The following is a 24,494-nucleotide window of genomic DNA, read 5'->3' as shown; positions in this document are numbered from 1 at the left end:
TAGGATTATACATTTGCCTTACTTTTTAATCCTCCTCAGTAAACCAGGCTGGAGTCTGGCCTAAATTAAAGGTTAGATAAATACTTCTTAGTGGATTATATGACATCAGCAATGTGGCTAATGATTTTTCACGGTGGCTACACTTGGGATTAAATCCAAACTCCTTGACCCACAAGTCATATTCTCTCCCCAGCTTCCTCCCATGTCATCCTCCTCTTGTTCACAAATTAGATCTTTTTTTTTGTTTGTTTAAAAAAAAAAGTTATTCTTTTTAAACTTTTTATTTTGTATTGTGGTATAGCCAATTAAAAGCGTTGTGATAGTTTCAGGTGAACAGCAAAGGGACTCAGCCATACATGTATGTTCTCCAAACTCCCCTCCCATCCAGGCTGCCACATAACATTAAATAGAGTTCCATGTGCTACAAAAGGTCCTTGCTGGTTATCCACTTTAAATATAGCAGTGTGTATGTGTCTATCCAAAACTTGCTAACTATTCCTCCCCCACAACAGACTCAGACTTCAGAGAATGAATTTATGATTACCAATGTGGGGTGGGAGATCTTTGAAAATAAATTCTTTCCTGCTAGCTCCATCTTTCTCCTTAAGTAGTAGCTTAAAGCCTCACCTCCTCAGAGAGACTCTTCTAAAGTAAATTCTCCTCTGATGCATTGTTCTTTCTATCTCAGCTTCTTTATTTTGTAGATCTTAACACATTTGTAATTGGTATATTTTATTTGCTAGTTAAATTCAGGATTCTCTCCCTACTAAGTGCTAAATTATTTTTGGAAAGCAGAGTTCAACATGTGCTCACTGAATGAATAAACCAAATTTTACTGTTTTTTTTTTGGTAGCAGTGGAAGGTGGTGGCTATGAAAGCATCAGCGCATGCCATGGTCTCAGTGTGACAGAAAAAGAACACCAAATTATACCCACTATAAACATCAACCCTGGAGTCCAGGAGGAACTAACACTGGGAAAAGCAGCATTTACATGCCTGATCCCTGACCCAGGTCTCAGCAATGTGGCCAGGTCTTTCCTGATTCCCAAGAATCTGGAACTGGAAACACAAGTAAGTCTCTGAATGACATATTTTAACTTGACCTGTGGAGTAGTCCATTGCTTGCTGCCTAAATGGCCTTAATAAAGAGGGTGCAGCAGAGTTGTTTCTGCTTCCATTCAAGCAGACATGCAGAGTTAACATGTGCAGTTCCAGATAGTGATCAGAGCAGAGAGACAAAGGCTTAAGCATTATCAGCAGATGAGTGAGGATTAAATCCCAATGAAATAATGTCATCTTCATCTTCAAGATAGTATGGAGTGAGATTTGTCAAGAGACCAGTATAGAACCTTTAGCAGTTCTCTGCACACAGAGAGGAAAGGAAAGAGAAAATTCAGCAATTGTTGTAGATCAGTATGTTGTAAAAATACGGTCATATTTTAAGTGCACTGGGATTGTCAATATTTATAGGGCATCTATAGTTTTTTTTTGTTTAGTTTTGTTTTTAAATAGGGCAAATAATCACTTTATAATATGCCTGTTATGAAATCTGATTCTGAAGTATCAATCTATTTTAAATCAAGATGTGTACCAGGAAGGCTGCTGCCTTCAATAGTGACAGAACACAGCAGAGGATAAAGAGAATACATTCAGATGATAAAATATCCCTTATATGTCATAGACTTGAATATCTACATAAAGAAAAGGAAGGAGAAGTAATATTCTACACTTTGATTCCCTTCCAAAGAAGCAGAGATTGCTCCCTTGATTTTATTTCTCTTATAATCTTCCCATATTTTAAATATTTGTTATCTTCTATTTAAACATTTTTCAACTTCCACTAATATGTGTTTTCTAAAATCAACAAAATTATCATAGCCTGCTACCAATTAATGATTAGCTTTAAATTACATATTTAAAAGCCCCAGCCAGATAAATTTTGTTCTACAACTTAACAACTAGGTCAGTTAAGTCTATAAGAAAACCAATAGCTATAATCTCAAAATGGACAGAAATGGTTACAAAACAAAACATAGTTAGTTACTTGATGAATACATCTGCAAATAGTGAGTAAATTAAGATTCAAAAATAATACTCAGATGGGTTAACTTTTTAACCACATTTTCCATAAATATTTTGCTTACTCCAAAATTTATGTAAATAAAATTGAGATAGTAGATAATTTATTATAACTCATGGTGTTTTCCCTCAGAAGAACAGTGTAAAAATAGCATTGTTACAGAAACATAAAATCCTCCTAACACACTAATATCACATATATTGTAAACCAACAAATTTTAAACAATTTGTTTAATCAAAAATTTTATCAATTAAATATTGTGCTTATTATGGGATTGTGAAAAATCAGAATTTGGTAAATAATTCCTATCTTGTGATTAGCAATTAATATAAATTATACTTATATGACTAAAGCTTAACAGTGAGAACATGTGAGTGGACACATTATAGACTTAGATCCTTTTTCTACATCAGGTAGGCATTTTCTAACGGAATCCACCACAATAGCAGGCAGTAATTAAGAGGGCAGTTATACTTCAAATTGACTGTCTCCAGAAGAGAATAGGCTGGAATAATGGCCTTGCTACCAAATTTAGTAGTCAAATTAATAAAATCAGGTTTCAGCAAAACAGCTTACTGACAGCTATAATCAAATTCCACGTATCAAGGCATTTGACCACTGGGTCTGTTGTGAGATTTACCATTTATCTTCAGTTACACGTGAAGTTCATTGCTTTGTTCACAGAAGTGCATGGAGATCGACCTGGTGCCCTCTTCCTAACAAAACCATTTCACAGTTACTGCATCTTACTCCAGAAAATGTATAACTGATGGGGGTTCTGACCAGGGACAGGGGACCCTGGAGGTATCAAACTTAGCTAACTAGAAAATAAGGGAAGGGTGGGGATAGGAAATGGATCTGAAAACATTAAATTAGGCATAGAGGCATGCACCTTCACTCCTAAATGTATATGAATAAATTCGGCTGTAAAATAGATTGCCAAGGACGTGACTCATTTTGTTCTATATAGAAGTCTTAATATGATGAACTCATGATTGGCTTCACATCAACATTCTATACCTTAAGGGTATATAGAATACATTTTCACAAAGTCTCTGACCACCACGACCTTAACCCCAGCTCTGCCACTGCCTCTAGCACATTCAGAGCAACACTGGGATTTATCAGCTGGGCCACCTCAACCCTCACATCTAATTCTGACTGTTGACCTCTAGAAAAACAGAATAAAGGGGTGAGAGTGGGGGAGGTGTGAAAGAAAAAAAGAATAAAATACATTGAGGTTTGAAGTTCCTGAGATATATAACGATTACAAATAATACATTAATTTTAAATTTGAAGGTAGAGTTTTTTGGAAAAGGTATTTACTTATCAAATATTCCTTCTTTTTAAACATGTGCTAACATCATGGAAACTACTAGGACTAAATTTTAATTTTTAACCTCATTCTAAGACTTCATATAATTTTAAAACCAATTTAAGAAGTGAATATTTATGGAAAAGTATTTATATATAATGAAACAAAAAATATATTTAAGTTTAAAGTTACCTGTTATATACAAAACATTAAAATTGTACTGCTTCTAAGTATTGCAAAATGTCATTCAACCTATATATTATATTCTTTTATACCAGGTATGCTTATTTTTTACTTTCAAAATATTTCAAAAATAGTCTTTTTCCCTTCATTTTCTTGGTTGAAGATTATGTTACTTAAAGGATACAATATTCCTAGAGATTTGACTCTATCATTTATTCACTTCTGTTGTCAATTAATTAGGTAAATATCTTACTGAGTTGATATGGAATTTTGCAGGGAAAAAGGAAGAGTATTGGATAAGGAAAAATCAGGGAACAGTCTCTTGAATAAGATGCAGTCACATGGAAAGTCACTTTTTTGTTTGAGGGACATGATGGTCATGGGAGGACAGAAACCTTTTAATTGCAATCAGTTTCTCCTTGGTACATGGCAGTGGTTTCCTTCAGGCAAAGAATGGGTGACCAAACCTCCAGCAGGCATGTCAGCACCAATTCTCAGTGTACCTTCACTGTAGTTCTGGCACCCCATGCCTCCACTTATACAATTTCATATCATGTTTCTGTACTCAGCTACACAAAAACTTCTCCTATCTCTTCATTCTTCCATTCCAGACACTATCCTAACTGAACACCAATATAATAGGTAGAATGCTACTAATAATCCCCAATAACCTCATCCTTAAGTGAATCTTTCCCCTGTGAATACAATGATAGCACTTCAGTGATATGTTGTTACATGGCAAAAACTAATACTGCATACATAATTAAAGTTTCTAATTTGCAGACCTTAAAATAGGGAGATTATTCAGGTGGGCCAGGCCGAATAGCAATGAGTTTTATCCAGCTGATGGAAGAGGGGGACATCAGAGAGATTTAAAAACATAAGAAGGAAGCAAAGTGTCATTGATGACTTTGAAGATAGAGGAAGCCACGAAGAAGAATCAGGGAGTGGCCTGGAGAAGTAACAGCACCTACAGCTAGCAAAGAACCTCAGACCTGTAACCATAAAGAACTAAATTTTGCTCAGGACTGAATGAGCATAGAATTGAATTCTTCCTAAAAGCCTCTAGTTCACAGTCAGGTTAGCTGAACCTTGAATTCAACGCTTAGCAGAGAACCTGGTTGAGCTCACCTGGACTTACAGAACTGTGAGTTAATGAATGGGTGTTGTTTCAAGTTGCTAAATTTATGGTGATCTCTTATACAGCAATAGGAAACTAATGCAACTAGAACTTGCGGCGGTACTTTTACTTCAGACAGATTTAGACTTCAAATTTTGTTGCTGTTGTTGTTTCCACTATCTTATAAGTGAAAGTCTGCTTCTTAAGCAAAATAAATAACTAAATACATAATTGTGTAAAGTCATAAAAACAAACATGAAGCCTGGCTAGGCATTTCATACTTTTTAATAACCCCCTTCTACCCTCATTCTCTGAGTATTAGGAACCATGAAGAGATTCACTAAATAGCTGAGATTGAGCTTTAATATACACCTCAAAAATTGCCTGGGACTTTGCTGGCATTTCAGTGTTTGGAGCTTTGCCATTCACGGCAGGTGGTGAGGGTTTGAAGCTTGGTCAGGGAGCTGGGATCCCATATGCCTCATGGCCCAAAAACCAAAACATAAAACAGAAGCAATATTGTAACAAATTCAATAAGACTTTTAAAATGGTTCATATTTTTAAAAAAATCTTTTGAAACACTGCCTTTTAAAGCTCTGGGTTATTTCAGAAGGAATTATATGTAAAATATATTTTTTCTCCTCCTTATCATCATTATCAAAATTGCCATTAGCTATCATTAATTGAGTATATTTTCAGCTTTGCTTAGCACTTAATACACATCTTATTTAATTCTTAATGCAGGAAGGTACACAAAACTGAGGTTGAAAAAGGATAAGTTTCCGGGTATTTGTGTGTACTGTGGTTGAGGAAGTGGTTAGGGAAGATACTTTGACTAAAAGGTAGGAAAGGCAAGAAGAATGCCAAGGAGTGGTGTTACATTTCCACCACAGACCATGAGGAATGGCATCTTCAGGGCTAAGTTTAAACTAAATAAGGTGGCAATAAGGAGAAGAGAATTGAAGAAAGTGTTTGACTGGTGAGGTAGTCAGGAAATGTTTCAACAGGTCATGTAAAAGATGATGAAGATTCCAATCCATCTGGCCTTAAAGTATTTTATTTTTAAATATTTTTCTACTTCTGAAGTACACTACATAATTCCATGATTTACTGGAGACTTACAAAATAAATGTAGAATGTAGCTTATCTTTCAGATGATCCAAGTTCATCACTAGACACTGTTGACAGTATTGAGGTTAAGAAGCAGTAATGCCCTTTGGAATTACTGAGATAAGTTGATAGTGTTCTTTGGTGGGTTCTTAACTCTATAGAACCATTTCCTTTTCCTTATTCTTTAGCCAGAGCATTTTATCCTGTTCTTCTCACCAGCATCACTGTTTCTATAATTTATAATCTGCTGCCACTTCCTCTAGGTGATTTGTATGTAGTTGGATGCACCTTATACAGTGGAAGGAATCTTACAGAATATAGATAAGCTTTCTGGCATCAACCTTTGTCCTACCCAGTTCTGAATTAGAAAACATTATTCAGCCTTAAAAGAGGATATTCTGATACATGCTACAACATGGATGAATCTTGGGGACATGATGCTAAGTGAAGTAAGCCAGTCATAAAAGGACAAATACTGTGCTGATTCCATTTATATGAGGTACCTAAAGTAGTCAAATTCAAATTCATAGTGACAGAAAGCACAAAGGTGTTTGCCAAGGGCTGAGGGGAGGGGAGAATGAGGACTTATTTTTTATGGGTTTCATTTGGGGAAGATGAAAATGTTCCCAAGATGGCGATGATGGCTGCACAACAATGTAAATGTACTTAATTCCCCTGAAGTGCCTTAATATTAGGCACTTCAGAATAGTTCAAATGGTACAATTTATGTTATGTATATCTTACCATACACAAAAAAATCATCTGCATTGGTGAGATTGCCCAGGGAAAATACAAACAAAAAGAGAAGGACACTGAGAACACTGAGAACAGGTCCAGGAAACAGAGAGAGAGCATACAGAAATAGGACAACCTGGGAAAAGGGGGCTCTTGGCCATCAAGAGAAGGCAGATTAATGTGAAGCTGAGGATGGAGAGAGAGAAGAGGACACAAATGGCAGTGACTGCAGACAAGTACCTGCCATCTGGAGAATGACACCTGGATTTGGCATCGAGGTAACCTCAAGAACAGTTACATAAAATAGAGGAGGCAGAGCCAGATTAAAATGTGTTAAATAAATGGGAAGCAACAAAACACAGAGTATACATGCCATTTTGTAGAAAACTATCAATTACTTTGTGGCGCTAGTGGTAAAGAACCTGCCTGCCTACGCAGACAGATGTAAGAAATGTGGGTTCGATCCCTGGGTCAGGAAAATCCCCTGGAGGAGAGCATGGCAACCCACTCCAGTATTCTTGCCTGGAGAATCCCATGGACAGAGGATCCTGGCAGGCTACAGTCCATAGTGTTGCAAAGAGTCGGACACAACTGAAGCGACTTTGCATGCAAGCATGCATCAATTACTTTGGGGAGAATGACAGAAAGAGATAATACAATTCCTTATTCAAAATGTTTAGACCATAGTGTTTTAGAATTCAGAATTTTTCAGATTTTGCAGAGAAAAGCTAATGCAACAAATGTATAACATTTGTATAACAGCTGTATAACAGCTATCGCAGAGTATGGAAGAGCAGACTGTGAAAAAACATGCCATATGTCGACCAAAAAAAGAGAATACTTGTACTTTGTGAAATAAATGACATCATCTTAATTAAGGTTTGATTTTGTTGCCTTACCACAAACTAACCAAAAAAATAAACATTTTGTTTTCAGAGCTTTTAGATTTTAAATTGTGGCTAGAAGAAAGGAGACCTCTATTCAAAATAATTGATAGCTAGTAGGCCAGAGGGACTTCCCAGGTGGTACTGCAGGAGACACAAGTGATGAGGGCTTGATCCCTAGGTCAGGAAGATTCCCTGGAGTAGGAAATGGGCAATCCACTCCAGTATTCTGGAAATGTAAAATACGATTGGACAAAAGAGCCTGGCAGGCTACAGTCCAAGGGGCCTCAAAGAGTTGGATACAGCTGAGCTACTGAACCCACACACAGGAGACCAGAACTAATGAAAAAGATATTTTCTCAGATAAGTTGGTAGGGTGCTCAGTTTTCTATGTATTGGATATCGGATCATACATTTGACCTCTCCTTATGTCTGTGCAGATAAACTAAGTCATCTAATTCTAAACTCCCAGTTGTGCTGTTTATTTATATATTATTAGATTATGATATATTAAAGATTCTTTTAAACTGAGTATTTAAGAAAAGCACAACTTGCTTTGTAAAATCATCGATGAGGGATAGTTTCATTAACAGACCAAACCTAGAATGTGTTTTAAAGATAAATGACATAAAATAAGAAACATGTAAAATGTGTTAATCCTAACTAGACTTCCAGTTGACACTTCTGGATGTAAGGAAAGTATGATAACCAAAGAAGGTTATCCAGTGCAAATCATGGATGAAAAGTAAATTGTCTTGTCAAGCCTTCTTATTCCAGTCCTTTTCCTGGTCTTCAATTTTGATCTGTCAGCATATAGTACAATTCCTTTAACTGAAGTTAGTGAAACAGTTTGCTATCCCCTCAAAGAATAAACTGTAAGATGACATCCTGGGTTCCTCAGTGGAGTTCCTATTACTCTGACTCTTTGGCCTAGAGTGGATGGAATCTACCTGCAGTTGAATGTGAAAGGGAAAAATAATAGGACAAAAGTCCAGTACTTTTGAAGAGGCTGAGATTAGCAGCCAACATTTTTTATATCACACAAGATAAAATCGGACAGCATTCCCATAGTCAAATTTCCTGCCCACCACCAAAGACAAGGACTTGACCTTTAGATTTGTTTTCACCCGATTCAACCCTGGAAACACAAAAGACCTTTCCTATCAAATCCTAACAAGTAAGTTAATGGTAGAAGTTGGATATTATTGATGACCCAGATGAATCAAGTGCATTCAATATCCTTTATCTCTCAGCCAAATCAGAGAACCTACTTTCCCAGAGAATAACAATCATTACAGTCCACTGAGTCTTGTTTTTCCAATCGTTTCCGTGGCAGCTGGCTACTGAGAAGTTGTTAGGGATTGAAAGAAGGCAGCATGGGGAAGGGCAGATGGCTTCTTTGGGTTTATTTCACCAAACATGGCAGCTGTGAAACCCACTAATGTTCCAAGTGTTCATATAAAATGCTTGCAAAAGGGGCCAAGTTAAGGAAGAGCCACAGAGCAACATTCCTGATGTGTTCCTCTTGCTCTTGCTATAGAACAGCCCCTGAGAACATTAAATGCATATCCAGCCTGCACTTGATCCAAAATATAAGCAGACTGCAGGAAAAAGCTAAAACTGATTATTGCAAGTATTTTCTTTACTTAAAATAAAACCTTGAAAGATAGCAAGTAATAAGGGAAACAATAAAGGTAATGAAGCATGGCCCCTAATTGGTGAAAGAAATTTTAAGAGCAAAAAGTATTTATTTTTATGATTAGAATGAGACTGTATTGACGTTCATATTTGCTTCTAAGCATACAAAATAGTCTAACGACAACCTACAAATACCACAATAATATGTAGGTTGTCATTAGAGTATTTTGTAGAAATTAAAGAATGAGTCTGGGATATCTAAAACCATGTTCACATAAAGTATAATTCTACACTAAAATATAGACAATTGTTCAAATGTTTATAACTAATAAGGATTGAGAAAGAAGCAATCCAAATTTGGGAAAAGAAAATTATTTGAACTTGTTTTGTTAACAGCTTTTCAATGTGATATCTGGGTTTTAAAGAACACGGAAGAAACTAACACATGAAGATATTTTTTTTCCTTGAATTTTTTCTACATACTTGGAATTTCTTTTCTTTGTTGAGTTTATAAAATTATAAAATCAAATGAAGGTTTATATTATTTCACCAAAGTCGAGGTTCATGTTCACTAATTCACATGGAATTACAGAAGATTCCTGTGGTGGGGGAGGTGGACAATACATTCACACGTGTGTGTGTGTTCACATACATGTAAAAGGTGGCTTTGTATGGAAGTAAAAGAAAATATACAATGAGACTCATATGGCTCTCTTCAGCAATGCACTGTTAATTGTTGGATCTAATTTGGTTGAAAATAAGGTTAAATTCTTTATTATTACTGCATTTTTGCTGATTGTTTTTTAAAAAGCAGTTATCAATTTTACCCCCCAACTGTACTGTTACCATTGAGTAATTCTGATGCATCCCACATAAGAAATCACGTAAACCAACAGAGTTCACCACCACTTTTGTGCCAGGAGCCCCTTTAGCAGTGAGAAAGTCAATGAGCCCTTTCTCACAGTTAATGTTTTAAAATGTTGGAGATATCAATAAAGGATACCAATTATATTAAAATATAATCATCAAAATAATTTTATATGCTTCTTTATTAATGTATTAGGTAGAAAGACCTAGTGGTGAGCCCAAAAGTGTATGACACTGGTAAACATAGATGATACTTTGAGAGATTGACAACAATTTTAATGTGATATAAAAAAATATCTGTGATGTGTATTGTTGATAAAATCACAGGTATTGCTAATACTGCTATGAAGTGTTCCCCATATTCAAAATGGAAAGAAATACTTGATTTCATTTAGGGTTAAGAAACCCTTTAAAAAGGAATTTGTGGATCCACTGAAGGGAAATGATTTTCTAAACTCCCCAATAATACCTCCCAGGTTGTTATATCGTAATGAAAATAAAGAACTATAATTGGATGATGCCTTAGAAAAGACTTTCATAAACCAAAATAAATACAATCATTAAAATTTAAAAGGGAGAAACATTTATAATATGATTTAATGATTATCAACAAATGTTAGGATTCTATTGCTTTTAAAAATGTTTCCTTTATACTTTCTGTATTTCTGCATTTTCTTCTTTTTATTGAATGAAATTGATATAAAATGAACTATTTCAGAGATTATAATTCAGGAGCATTTAGTGCATTTATAGTGCTATGTAACTAAGTCTCTTTAGTTTCAAAGTTTTTTCATCACCCCTAAAGAACAACCCCATACCCATTAAGTAATCATTTCCCATCTCCTGGTAACTGATAATCTAATTTCTATCTCAATGGATTTGCTTATTCTGGATATATCACATAAAAAGAATCACAAAATATGAGATCTTTTGTGACTGTCTTCTTTCACTTGGCATAATGTTTTTTAAGCACATCCAAGTTGTAGCATGTATCAGTTACTCATTCATTCTGAAGGTAGAATGATAATTTCATTGTATACACCACAGATTTGTTTATCTCTTCATCCACTGATAAATATCTGGGTTGTTTCCACCCTTGGGTTATTATAAATAATGCTGCTACAAACTTTCACATGCAAGTTTCTATGTAGATATATGTTCTTATCTCTCTGGGTCTATACCTAGAAGTGAAATCGCAGGTCATACGATATTTCTGCTTAAATTTTGAGGAATTGCCGAACTGTTTTCTACAGTGGCTGCACCACTTTATATTCTCACTGGCAATCTACAAAGGTTCCTATGTCTCTGTACCCTTGGCAGATTTGTTATTTTCCATTTTTTGATTATAAATGTGAATGTGATGTGATATTTCATTGTGATTTTGATTTCCATTTCCCTGATGGCTAACATATTGGTAATCTTTTCATGTGCTTTTTCACCATTTGTATATCTTATTTGAAGGAATACCTATTCAAGTCTTTGTCCTTTTAAAACTTGATCTTTTTGTTGTGTTGTAAGAATTCTTTATACATTCTGGATATTAAACATTTATGAGATATATGATTTGCAAATAAGTTTTACCATTCTGTAGGCTGTCTTTTCACATACTTCATAATGTCCTTAGATGGACAAAAGTTTTTAATTTTTATGAGTTCCCATTTACTTTTCTTTTGTTGCTCCGGTTTCTTTTTTATTAATGCAACCATGTGGTATGTGTGTGGTGTGTGTAGATAAAGTGATAGGAACAGATATATAGATATATATGTATAAATATATGTATGTGTAATATGCACACACATGTGTGATTAATTAATAAAAATAAAGCCAGTATTCTCACATACACTAACTTATCACATCTCTTCTACAACATTGTATTATCATCATCATTAGATGGACAAAAGTTCTTAATTTTTATGAGTTCCCATTTACTTTTCTTTTGTTGCTCCGGTTTCTTTTTTATTAATGCAACCATGTGGTATGTGTGTGGTGTGTGTAGATAAAGTGATAGGAACAGATATATAGATATATATGTATAAATATATGTATGTGTAATATGCACACACATGTGTGATTAATTAATAAAAATAAAGCCAGTATTCTCACATACACTAACTTATCACATCTCTTCTACAACATTGTATTATCATCATCATTATTACCATGGGGAAACTAAGACTTTGATCAATTTGTGATTTACCAGAAAGTGCACAAATTAAAAGTGGCAGAATTTTCTGTCTCTAAATATAAGGCAGTAACATTAGTTTGATACATTTGGAGTGAATAATGAGTCATATGGAAAAATTATGCCTAAAGAAGCTATATTTTAAAAATTTTCCCAGAAGAGTTTTTAAATCTATCTTCTCCAAACTTCTTCAAAATTCTTCTTTACTAGTCATAGATTTTATTTTGCTTTTTGACTGAGGTATAGTTGATATACAATATTATCAATATATAAGTTACAGGTGTACAGTATAGTAACTCACAATATTTAAAGATTATACTTCATTTATATCAGTAGTTATTATAAAATATTGGCTATAGGCCCTGTGTTGAGCAATAAATCCATTAGCTTATTTTACATATAATAGTTTGTACCTCATAATTCTCAATCCTTATGTTGCCCCTCCATCTCTCTCTCTCCCCACTGGTAACCACTAGTTTGTTTACTATAGCTATGAGCCTGTTTCTTTTAGATACCACATGTGTGGAATAATCATACAATATTTCTCTTTCTCTAACTTATTTCACTTGGTATAATATCCTGTAAGTGGATCCATGCCTGCATGCTCAGTCACTAAGTTGTGTCCAGCTCTTTGAAACCACATAGACTGTAGCCCACCAGGCTCCTCTGTCCATGGGATTTTTCAGGCAAGAATACTGGGGTGGGTTGTCACTTCCTTCTCCATGGGATCTTCCCAAACCAGAGATCAAGCCTGTGTCTCTTGCATTGGCAGGTGGATTCTTTATCACTGAGTCATTAGGGAAGCCCCTAATTCTATCAATGTTGTTGCAAATGGCAAAATTTCATTATTTTTTATGGCCAAGTAGTATTTCATTTTGTACAAATATACCACCTCTTATCTCTCCATTTATCTGTTAATGGAGACTTAGGTTGCTTGGCGGTTGTAAATAATGCTGCTATGAACATTGGTGGTTTATCATTTCAAAGAACCAGCTTTTAGTTTCATTTATCTTTTCTGTTTTTTTTTTTTAGTCTCTATTTTATTTTTTCTCTGATCTTTATGATTTCTTGCCTTCTACTAACTCTGAGCTGTTGCTCTTCTTTCTCTACCTCATCTAGGTGTAAGTTTAGGTTGTTCATTAGAGATTTTTTTTTTACTGAGATAAACATGTATGGCTATGCTTCCCTCTTACAGCTGCTTTTGCTTCATCCCATAGGTTTTTGGATCATCATATTTTCATTTTCATTTGTCTCTAGGTAATTTTTTTTTAATTTTCTCTCTGAAAATAAAAGTGCTCATAATACCTTCAGGCACATTTTATTCACTGATCCATTGGGTGTTTAGCAGCATGTTGCTGTTGTTGTGGCCACAGGACTGGAAAAGGTCAGTTTTCGTTCCAGTCCCAAAGAAAGGCAATGCCAAAGAATGCTCAAACTACCGCACAATTGCACTCATCTCACACGCTAGTAAAGTAATGCTCAAAATTCTCCAAGCCAGGCTTCAGCAATACATGAACCGTGAACTTCCAGATGTTCAAGCTGGTTTTAGAAAAGGCAGAGGAACCAGAGATCAAATTGCCAACCTCTGCTGGATCATCGAAAAAGCAAGAGAGTTCCAGAAAAACATCTATTTCTGCTTTATTGACTATGCCAAGCCCTTTGACTGTGTGGATCACAATAAACTGTGGAAAATTCTGAAAGAGATGGGAATACCAGGCCATCTGACCTGTCTCTTGAGAAACCTGTATGCAGGTCAGGAAGCAAGAGTTAGAACTGGACATGGAACAACAGACTGGTTCCAAATAGGAAAAGGAGTCCGTCAAGGCTGTATATTGTCACCCTGCTTATTTAACTTATATGCAGAGTATATCATGAGAAACGCTGGGCTGGAAGAAACACAAGCTGGAATCAAGATTGCCGGTAGAAATATCAATAACCTCAGATATGCAGATGACACCACTCTTATGGCAGAAAGTGAAGAAGAACTAAAGAGCCTCTTGATGAAAGTGAAAGAGGAGAGGGAAAAAGTTGGCCTAAAGCTCAATGTTCAGAAAACTAAGGTCATGGCATCTGGTCCCATCACTTCATGGGAAATAGATGGGGAAACAGTGGAAACAGTGTCAGACTTTATTTTTTTGGGCTCCAAAATCACTACTGATGGTGATTGCAACCATGAAATTAAAACACGCTTACTCCTTGGAAGGAAGGTTATGGCCAACCTAGATAGCATATTTAAAAGCAGAGACATTACTTTGCCAACAAAAGTCCATCTAGTCAAGGCTATGGTTTTTCCAGTGGTCATGTATGGATGTGAGAGTTGGACGGTGAAGAAAGCTGAGCACCGCAGAATTGATGCTTTTGAACTGTGGTATTGGAGAAGACTCTTGAGAGTCCCTTGGACTGCAAGGAGATCCAATCAATCCATCCTAAAAGAGATCAATCCTGGGTGTTCATTGGAAGGACTGATGTTGAAGCTGAAACTCCAATACGTTGGCCACCTCATGCGAAGGGTTGACTCATTGGAAAAGACCCTAATGCTGGGTAGGATTGGGGGCAGGAGGAGAAGGGGACGACAGAGGATGAGATGGTTGGATGGTATCACTGACTCAATGGACATGGGTTTGGGTAGACTCTGGGAGTTGGTGATGGACAGAGAGGCCTGGCGTGCTGCAATTCATGGGGTTGCAAAGACTTGGACATGACTGAGCAACTGAACTGAACTGAACTGCTGTTGTTGTTGTTGTTTAGTCTCTAAGCTGTGTCCAACTCTTTGAGACCCCATGGACTATAGTCTTCCAGGCTCCTCTGTCCCTGGGATTTGCCAGGAAATAAATACTGGAGTGGGTTGCCATTTCTTTCTCCAGAGAACCTTCCTGACCAGGGATCAAACCCAGATCTCCTGCTTGGCAGGCAGATTCTTTAGTACTGAGGCACTTAGGAAGCCCACAGCATATTTTTTACAGAAGCTAAATATTTGTAAAAATTTTAATAAAACTCGACAAATATTTGCTAATTTTGTCCCATGTGTCAAGTGCTATGCTGTTCTTAGAACAGAACAGTGAACACTGACAGACACAGTTCTTGCCCTTTTTGGTGTTTTAGGCTATTGAAGAGGGCATGTATTAACCCTTAAATTTTAAATATAAAATTATATGTGCTATGAGAACAAATAGCAAAACTCTACACTAACTTGCCTTTACCCCTGCCTTCAGTTAACAGCTTAGAATACTTGTAGTACTTTCAAGCCTTTAGTGTAATCCATAAACTATGTGCTTGTATGTTGTCCTATATTTTTTCAAATTGTTTCAAAGGGATGAACTTTCTATGATTTTATTGGAAGGCCATATGTGAAAATTCTAGTATCCTTCAGAGTAGTATGCCCTTCATCAGAATAAGATATAACTGTTGAGCTTAACTAGAATGGTGATAGGAAGATAAAGAGGGAGAAACAGAGAAACTTTCAGTATAAAATAGTACAGTAATACATGAAGGATTTATCAGTGCTAACTGCCATTAAGAGATGGTAAGTTTTTGAGGAGTTAAAAGTTGACTGGGATAATAAAGATTGGAAAGAGCAGAACAAGATTCAAACTAAGCAGTACGAATCTCAGGGCTCATAGACACTATTTCTACTCAAGATGTTGAATTCTGACAAATGTGCAACTATTTAGTAGCCAAAGTCCTGACAAAGTCCATATGCACAAGTGTGTACATAAGAAATTGCATGCACTTGCGCACAATACTACCTGAATCAAAATCTCAGATTATAGTGTAGCTGTGATAAATAGGACCAAAAAGGAAGAAGTAAAGATTCCCCCAAAATAGGCAGTAAACTAAAAATACATGTTGAGTAATAACATCAGTAATTATTGTAATAAAGAAGAAAAGGGCTTGGAAAAGGTGATAGAGGAAAAAAAGCCCATATGTATCCTATTTAATGTATCCTATTTTTCTTTTCCAAAAACAATCATCCCAAGAGGGTTCCATCTGTAATACAGCACAACAAAATAACGTGGCTCTGAGAAAATGACATACTGGAGAGACTCCTGCCTGCCAGATGCTGCATACCCAAAACCTACCCTTAAAACACATATAATGAAAGTCATACTCTGGTTGTGCTGACAAGGCAGTTGGCACAACATAACTTTACCTCATATCTACAAAGGGGTGACCTTGATGAGAAAACCAAGCAAAACTGCCCCTCAGAATGCTATAGTTGGTAACTAGTGGAATTATAAATTTTTAGGATCAAACCCAGGTCTCCCACATTGTAGGCAGGTTCTTTACCCGCTGAGCCACAAGGAAAGCTTTATTTTATATACTATATACTAAATATACTAGGGCTTCCCTGGTAGCTCAGTGGTAAAGAATCCACCTGTCAGTATTGGAGACGCAGGTTTGATCCTTGAGTCGTGAAGATCCCCTGGAGACAGAAATGGCAACCCACTCCAGTATTTCTTGCCTGGGAAACCCCATGGACAGAAGAGGCTGGTGGGCTATAGTCCACGAGGCAGCAAAAGATTTGGACACAACTTAGCAGCTAAACAACAACTAAATATACTATATACTACAAAAGAAGAAAACCTACTTAAACTTTTGGACTGGAAAATTATTTCTCCAGGTAGTGACCTTGTGTGATATTCTGGCGTGGCAAAGTAGGAATTTAGATGCATGATTCTATTATGTTAGGGAAAATATGACTACATATATCTGGGAAACTGTGTCTTGCATATATCTATACAGCCTCATCCTAAACAATTAAAGCAAACTCAGATCTACAGTAGATTAAATATTGGATGTTTTCTAAAAATATGTCCTATTAACTATTACTTGACAAACCTCATCTTATCTTTCTTAAAAGTTTTAGTTTTTAAGTTTTCTTTTCTTTTTGTACTTTGAAACCAGGGAAGAACAAATGTATCATTTATATGGCATCATAGTAGATGGATACTTTTAGAGCTAGCTGCTACTAATTTCACTAAGAAATCAAGAGAGAGGAAATTTAACGCCTGTGGTGAAAATAACTCTGAAATATATTGTCTTCTTCCTTACTTCCTTAATTTCATATTCATAGGCTTTGTTCCAGTTGTCTGTTTATAAGACGGTTCTAAAAGTCAAAGTGTGTTTTCCCACAGAAACCATGTCATAACTAGAGGCTGGATCCTCAGGCCACGTTGCAAGAGTAAAGCTTCCTGCTCAAGGTCACACGGCTCATATTACTGAGCAGGCATAAGAAGAAACAAACAAAAACAGATTCACAGGGACTCTCAGCTCTAGGCACTCACTGGCCTTGAACCCCAGGCCCCAAACCGTTCCTGAGATTTCCTTAGGTTTGGAATCCACCTTGGATATAATACAGATATTCTACCTGAAGCCAGTGCCTGGGGAAGAGAAAGCCTAGCTCCCAGCAGGAGTCACAGGAGGCAACTGGCAGTTGCCCATAAACTGTGCAAGCATATCTAAGAGCTTCCTGAACAAGGGAAATGATTTCAGCATTTTTTTTTTTGGATGACCATCTTCCCAGGAGCACAAGAAAGACTGCCCTGAGCAGTGACTCGTACATGTGCTTCTTCTGCCTTCCTGTCAGCTGTCGCTTCTGCTATCAGAGTTCCTGCCACTAACAGTCTCCTCACTTGCAATTTGCTGTTTCTAATCTGTCATCTGAGAAATCAGATGACCAGAGCTGTTAGAACCGTGTGTAAATTGAGAGCCAGGCACTGAGAGATAGCCAGAGTTTCTCTCCTTCAGGAGAGCATTGGTGGGTTTCCTGGTAGCCATTTCTTTTCTTCTGAGTTTTTCTTATCTAATTCCCTGCTTGACAGTCTCAGAAAGCTGACCTCCATCTGCAAAAGGTGCTCCTGCTGTACAGTACAGTGAAGAACACAGACAAACACACCACAGTGCAAAGTGCCCAACACTCTGCCTGGAGACCTTTAGACTCAAAAGTTCTCTGTGTTCCATTTCCTCCTTAGCAAAATGGTGTAACCATGCAGAGGTGGTGAAATATGATGAAATAAAATTATAAACTGCTTTAGAATGAGTTGTGAAAATAATGATCTTTAAAAGAGCTACCATCATTCTTAGGGAGGGGTCTATAAACTGCCGCTGCAAGGCAAATTCAGCCTGTCATCTGCTTTTGTAAATAAAGTTTTATTGGAACACAGCTTCACCTACTCCTTTATGTATAATCAGTGGCCTCTGTGCTACATATGAGGACAGAGTTCAGTAGCTGCAACAGAGATCATATGAATCACAAAGCTTAGAATATTAACTGTCACCCTTTACAGATAAAGTTTTCTTGATCTGTCTTATCACTAAATGTTTTACTTTCAAGCAAATAAGACTTCATCTTTCCCACACACTAAAAAAATTCAGTTGCTTAATATAGCATATTTCATAACACATGCCATAAGCTTAACAGAAGACCTTTGATAATAATCATAATAATATTTACATTTAAAAACACAAATTCATTACACAAGTTTTCTATTATATAAATCCATTGGTGTAAACAGGAAAGTCCTCAGAATTTATTTAAATTCAATTCTTAAAAGAAAAATGAACTTGGAGCTGAGATTTATTTCTGGTGTGTATTTTAGGGGGAAAAAAATCAGTATTACATTATCCCTATTGTGTCTCATAGCAATGAGAGTGACAAAACTGCCCAGAGTTGTCAGTGCCAAATACAATGTGAGAGCTCAAATATTAATCAAAATGACATCTCCAGTTTTTTCCCTTCCTAATCAGGCCTAAACATCATGGGACATCCGGCAAATCAATAAGCAAAACTGGATGCCCTCATCACTCCCAACCTGGCAGCACTGCACTTTTATCCAGAAGACAAGGGCCCTCACTGCTGCATAAATACTCTGCTCTGATTGTTTGCTCCTCCCATGAGACAAGCATGCCCACCTATGATCCGATACTTTGCCCTGTTACATATCTGACTATGCCACCTGTCACTGAAAAGATACACCTCTGATGATTTCAAGATAAGATAGGCATGGGTGGTACCTGGCTCTAGAATATGCCTGTGTATTCTACCAGAGAGAATAAATAAGTGAATAAATACATCTCATGAATAAAATGAGAATAGGTTGTTATAAAGTGTGTGAAGAACTAGTCTCATATCCTGTCCTCCACAACTGGAGTTAAGGTGACACAGGGCCTAATCTATACACCCCCCCAACCTTCCACCAAGGTGGGCTTGTGGTGCAGTTGAGAATTAATTACTTTTGGCTTTACTCCCTTTCCCTTGCCTTTTATTTCTAGGTCTCTTTCCCCCAAATCCGTATCCCACTGACACTTCCTATTTTTCTTTCTAGGGAGCTCTGGACTTGCTCTAGTGCTGAAAGATCTGATAAATGCCTGAGTGTCAATTTATTCCTTCTCCATGTATTCAGAGGAGGCACAGTGCTGGAGAAATGGAGCAGAGAATAGGTCTGTTCACACATAGAACGAAGTTTGAACTTTTTGGCAAAACTAAAAGGATAAAAATAGAAAAAGTTGGCTGGCATAGAAAATATACAGACTTCTACACAAGGAAGTGAGGCGTGTGCCTGTGAATTCTAAAACCCCTAGGGCAGACTTGGAGGAGAAAGCTAAGGATTTATCTACAGTTGGGCAGCCAGGATCTAAGAGCCACCGCAACTGGCCAAAGGTAAGATGAACTCATCTGTACTCAACCACCGCAACTGGTCAAAGGTAAGATGAACTCATCTGTACTCGATCTATTGAAGTCCAAGAAAACTTAGGTTGGTTCATTCATTCATTCATGTGCCAGGCATGTCAGTGAACAAGCATATTCTAGACCCCCATAGACCATTTTTCAGCCTAATTGTTTTGGTCCTAGTTGGTACTCCCCCCACCCCAACTTTATGAAATTGTAAATGGAAAGTCTTCCTGATCCTGGATTTTCCCACCTTTACAGGAAAAGGATAAAATAGTATCAAGTAGAGTAAACATATTGGAAGTATATTAGCCAGATGAAATGCAGCGTGAGAAAGGAAAAGTAGTTCATTAAATTTTCAACAAAATTGGAATTGCTGAGGTAAAAGGCTGCTTAAAACAAAGCCGATACCAGACACAGACTAAAAGGAACAGCGTAGACTTATTCATAAGGAATGAGTGTGGTAAGGTGTTCAGCTGTCAGCTGTCTCCAGAGTGTTGTGGGGCTCAAATAAGATTATCAACAGGAGGAGGCTTTGAAAAAGTAAAAAGTCACAAATATAAAGGCAATGATGTAATTATTGGTGGCAAATTTTCACCGGTTATAAGCTTAAGATGAGTTATGGTTGTTCATAAACTATTACTGTAAATTAGCAAGAGATAAGTAGCCTCATAATTTCATTTGGAACAAATATCCTATAAGTTAATCGAGCACTAAACATGTACATATCAGTTTATATGGCTATTTTAAAACAAGCTTTTTTATAGGAAAAAAATATAAATAACCAACTGTAGGAGATTCCTAAGTTAAAGTATGGCGTATCGATAATGGCCACTGTGTCAATTATTGTTCGTCAACCCACTCCATCCTTCTGATACCCTTCCGTGTCTTGCTCTGTGCCGTTGGCCAATTTCTAAAACTGCCCTTCCTGTCTGACTTTCAGTTGGATTAAACTAATGAAGGTGACTGCAAAAGGAAAGAGAAGAGAATTTCCTCCAGCTTTCTTTGTCTCAGTACTGCATTTCTGGTGGGAGCTCTATGCATGCGAGCGAAGTCGCTTCAGTCATGTCTGACTCTTTGCAACCATATGGACTGTAGCCTGCCAGGCTCCTCTGTCCATGCGATTCTCCAGGCAGGAACACTGGAGGGGGTTGCCATTCCCTTCTCCAGGGAATCTTCCCAATCCAAAGATCAAACCTGTGTCTCTTACGTCTCCTGCATTGACAGGCAGTTCTTCACCACTAGTGCCACAAGGAAAGCCCAGAGAGCTCTATGACCCCAGGGAGTAATCATGCCTCTTTGTCTTCAGCTTGAACTGGGTTCCAGTACTACTATTTTCTCATCATTCACTTCAGCCCTAGAGATGGTAAGAGTTTCCTGATACTGCTAGTGTCCAGGTAATGGCCTCACTGCCCATTCCTTGTCTGTTCCCTAATCCCTATCCACATCCCTCTAAATAGTCCTTTCATTACAGTCTCTTCATTTTACTCAACTGGGTTGAATTCAGTTTCTGGCCAGGACCATGATTGAAATACAATACAGACGTCTATTTATTGACATAGAAAGATGTCTGACAGAAAGTAGATCAAAATATTAAGAGCAGCTATCTTTAGGGAATGGGATAGGATTCCATTTTTATGTTTCTCTGTATTCTTAAACTGTTCTACATTTGATTATATATTTGGGGAGCATAAAAAGAAATGTTAAAATGAAATGTTGGAATAAATATGGTTTCAAGAACTACTAGTGGTTTTTCTTCCCTTCTTTACTGCCTGTCCCATCAAAAAGAAATAAATAAAAAGTTGCTTAGCTTGAAAGGTATCCTGGTGGGGCAATGGAACCATAAACACTTATGAGTACCCGGATTTTTTTTATTCTTCCTAGACTCTGTTTTCTAAGAGAAAATATGTTTGATTTAGCAAGTATTTAAAATTTCAAAATTAAAAACAATGCAGTTGTGCTTTTTTAAAAATGGACAACCAACAGGGACCTACTGTATAGGACAGGAAACTTTGCTCAATATTCTATAACAACCTAACTGGGAAAAGAATTTGTAAAAGAATAGATACATGTATATATATAACTTAACCACTTTGTTGTACACCTGAAACTAACACAACATTATTATATCAACTATACTCCAATATAAAAAAATTAAATACTATCATAACCATTAAAAAGCAATGTAGTTGCACACATTTATCAGTGTATATGTTTTACAGATTTGGATTTCACAAGCAAAAATCAAGATTTTGCCACATTTTTTGATAATATTAAAAGTAGTTAACTCTTACTTAAGACTTGGCACCTACAGGCGCTGTTTACAAGCATTGTAGGTATTTGTTAATGTAAGGGAAGACAAGTACCATTACTCGCATTTCATAGATGAGGAAATTGACATGCAGTGAAGCCAAGTTTTTTGTCCAAGGTAATATATTCATTAGCAGGTCCTGGAGGCAAGCCCAGGCATTAGAACCTATTTTATCCATTGTACTCAAACATCACTTAGTTGATAGATTACCTAAGAATTCTAAAGCTCTCCTAGTTCTGTGAATATGTGCAAAGAACAATGGGGAGCCTCATATTGGTTCACCACTTACTAGTGTGTAATCTCACACATTTACAGATCAGACCTATAGATTTCTCATGGATACAATGAGGAAAAATACCTCTTCTATCTATCCTAGAAATTGTGATAATCTAATGGGAAATGAGCATGAAAGCCCGTCAGAGCTGTAAAGCAAGCACAAATGTAAGGTGACATTATGTTGCATCCTCTGTGTGTCATCATCATTAACACATGAACATCAAATGTAAAGAAAATAGCAATTATTTTGGTGAAGTATGGCTCTAAACCATAACATTATAAACTATCCAGTCTGTTAATAACACCCAACATAAAACCACCACGGATTAATCAATACAAATCATGCAATGGTTTCAGTGAAATGTACTCTCCAGTGCACTCCCTTGACTCACATTAATTAATTACTTCACCGTATTTGATTTGTTCACAGCATTTGCCTGAAATGTGTTGCTCTCAACTTAAGAGTTATAGAGTAAAACTTTTTAAAAAAAACTTAAAACTTACAAACTGTATATTCTCTATGCTATGACATCAGAAGTTCAATTGAACTACTCAGTTTTCAGTTTCCCTGACTCAACTTTTTGAAGTTTTGTAATTAATTATATTCCATTATTACTGATCATCAATTAGCTCAAAATGTTGCTGAGATGGTGAGTATGCTGAAGAAGGCAGAATTCAATGATAATTTGAGACTAGTAGTAGGACACTAAATTTCTCTCTTGTTAATAATTAAAGTAGATAACTTATGTTTTTATTTATAGCTTCCAGAAATATCCGGCTCAGTCCTGTGCACTGCTCCGTCAGCTAATCACTAGTAGGTCAGGATCTGACTTGGGCCAGGGTGTTTATTTTCCATACATGCCTGCAAACGAAGCCTTTAAGTGTAGCCCAACTAAAGGTAAAAGGAAGTGAGGGATTTGCATGTATTTTCTGGAACTTTCCACCCAGCCAAATGCTTTGATGCATAAATACGTAAAGGATAAAAAAAGGGTAGGATTTCAATATACCTGTTTCAATTTCCCAGATGTAAACAGAGTCATCTGCACATCCAACAATCAGAAAGTTCTCAACAGGATGCCATTTTATCATCCTCACAGGGAAAAGGTGCTTCCGGGCACTCAGGAGGCACCTCCGCCCCTCCAGGTGAAGAAGAGCCACAGAGTGGTCACTGCACACACAGCAGATTACCCGATAACTTTGTAGCTGTGGAAAAAAGAAAATCCAGCATTCTTTGTAAGTAAATAGTCAAATGCTTTCTTTACAATTAAACCTGATTTCCCCCCTAGTAACATGAGTTTTTGTTAAAACCCCACTTACCGAATGATGGATCTGCTTTCTATAGCACCTCTCCATATAACACTGCACAGGGGAGCTTTGCACACCAAGTAGATTTTAAATTCAAAGACATATCAGGAAGGTCAAAAGATACAAGGCAAGAGGAGAATTCCAGGCCAGATCTACTCATAAGATAAATGAAGGACTTGACCATCACTCAGCAGATTCAGGCAGTGAGGCAGACATCGGAAATAATGCAGAATAAAATAAACCCCAGAACTAATTTGTTGCCACAAAAAGAAGCTATTTGTAGACACAAGCTTAGGCCCAAGGGTATCATGAGCTGGTATTTTCCACTTACAGTCTCAAAATGTGATTTGGTGCTGTTCCCAGAACTATACAAATTCTAATCCAAACAGGAAACTCAGTGTAGACACAATCTAAAAGAGGTAAGCATTAGATAGTTCCAGCTGAATGTACAGCTTCAAAGACACGAGGACCAAAAATAGTCTCACAGGACAAAAATTCTTAAGATACTTTTAAGAACATCAGCATGTGGTTACCTTGAGCATAGTTTAGGACAAACGCCATTCTTGCTGGGTGCTGCTGAGGCTCACCCACGAGAAGTTTACAGGGCAGCTCTGTGCCTCACCACGAGGACCATGCACTGATCAGCCCCCAGTGGGGAAGGCTGGAGTGTGGGAAGGAAGAGGAGTGGGCATTTTGTCTGCGCTCTCTTTTATCTTTTCTAACCATTTTGCGATATGGATGCTCCTACTTTCCCTAAGGCACCCGGCCAGACTTCTGGCTGCTATGTTGAAAGCATCAGTTGACATCCCTTTGAGACTC

The 24,494-nt window shown here is 36.9% G+C and overlaps 2 protein-coding genes across 5 annotated transcripts in view; one reads left to right on the top strand and one right to left on the bottom strand.

Annotated features, from left to right (window-relative positions):
* Positions 1 to 24,494, top strand: part of UNC13C (unc-13 homolog C) — a 1,717,543-nt gene that overhangs the window by 849,707 nt on the left and 843,342 nt on the right. The window contains exons 13-15 of the mRNA XM_081513848.1: positions 854 to 1,071; positions 19,440 to 19,774; positions 23,468 to 23,603. The gene's annotated coding sequence lies outside the window, so the exon portion shown is untranslated. The remainder of the gene's footprint in view (positions 1 to 853; positions 1,072 to 19,439; positions 19,775 to 23,467; positions 23,604 to 24,494) is intronic.
* The window catches only part of WDR72 (WD repeat domain 72), a 218,590-nt gene that overhangs the window by 144,112 nt on the left and 49,984 nt on the right, over positions 1 to 24,494 (bottom strand). For all 4 annotated transcript variants that reach the window (XM_081513850.1, XM_081513852.1, XM_081513853.1 and 1 more), the window contains exon 13: positions 23,378 to 23,573. In XM_081513850.1, the coding sequence (XP_081369976.1) occupies positions 23,378 to 23,573 (196 nt within the window). The remainder of the gene's footprint in view (positions 1 to 23,377; positions 23,574 to 24,494) is intronic.

The sequence above is a fragment of the Giraffa tippelskirchi genome, chromosome 7 (assembly GCF_054371585.1).
Source record: "Giraffa tippelskirchi isolate mGirTip1 chromosome 7, T2T-mGirTip1v1.2.pri, whole genome shotgun sequence".
Classification (NCBI taxonomy): Eukaryota; Metazoa; Chordata; class Mammalia; order Artiodactyla; family Giraffidae; genus Giraffa; species Giraffa tippelskirchi.
Note: the sequence above shows the minus strand (reverse complement) of the source record. Positions and strands in the feature narration are given on the sequence as shown.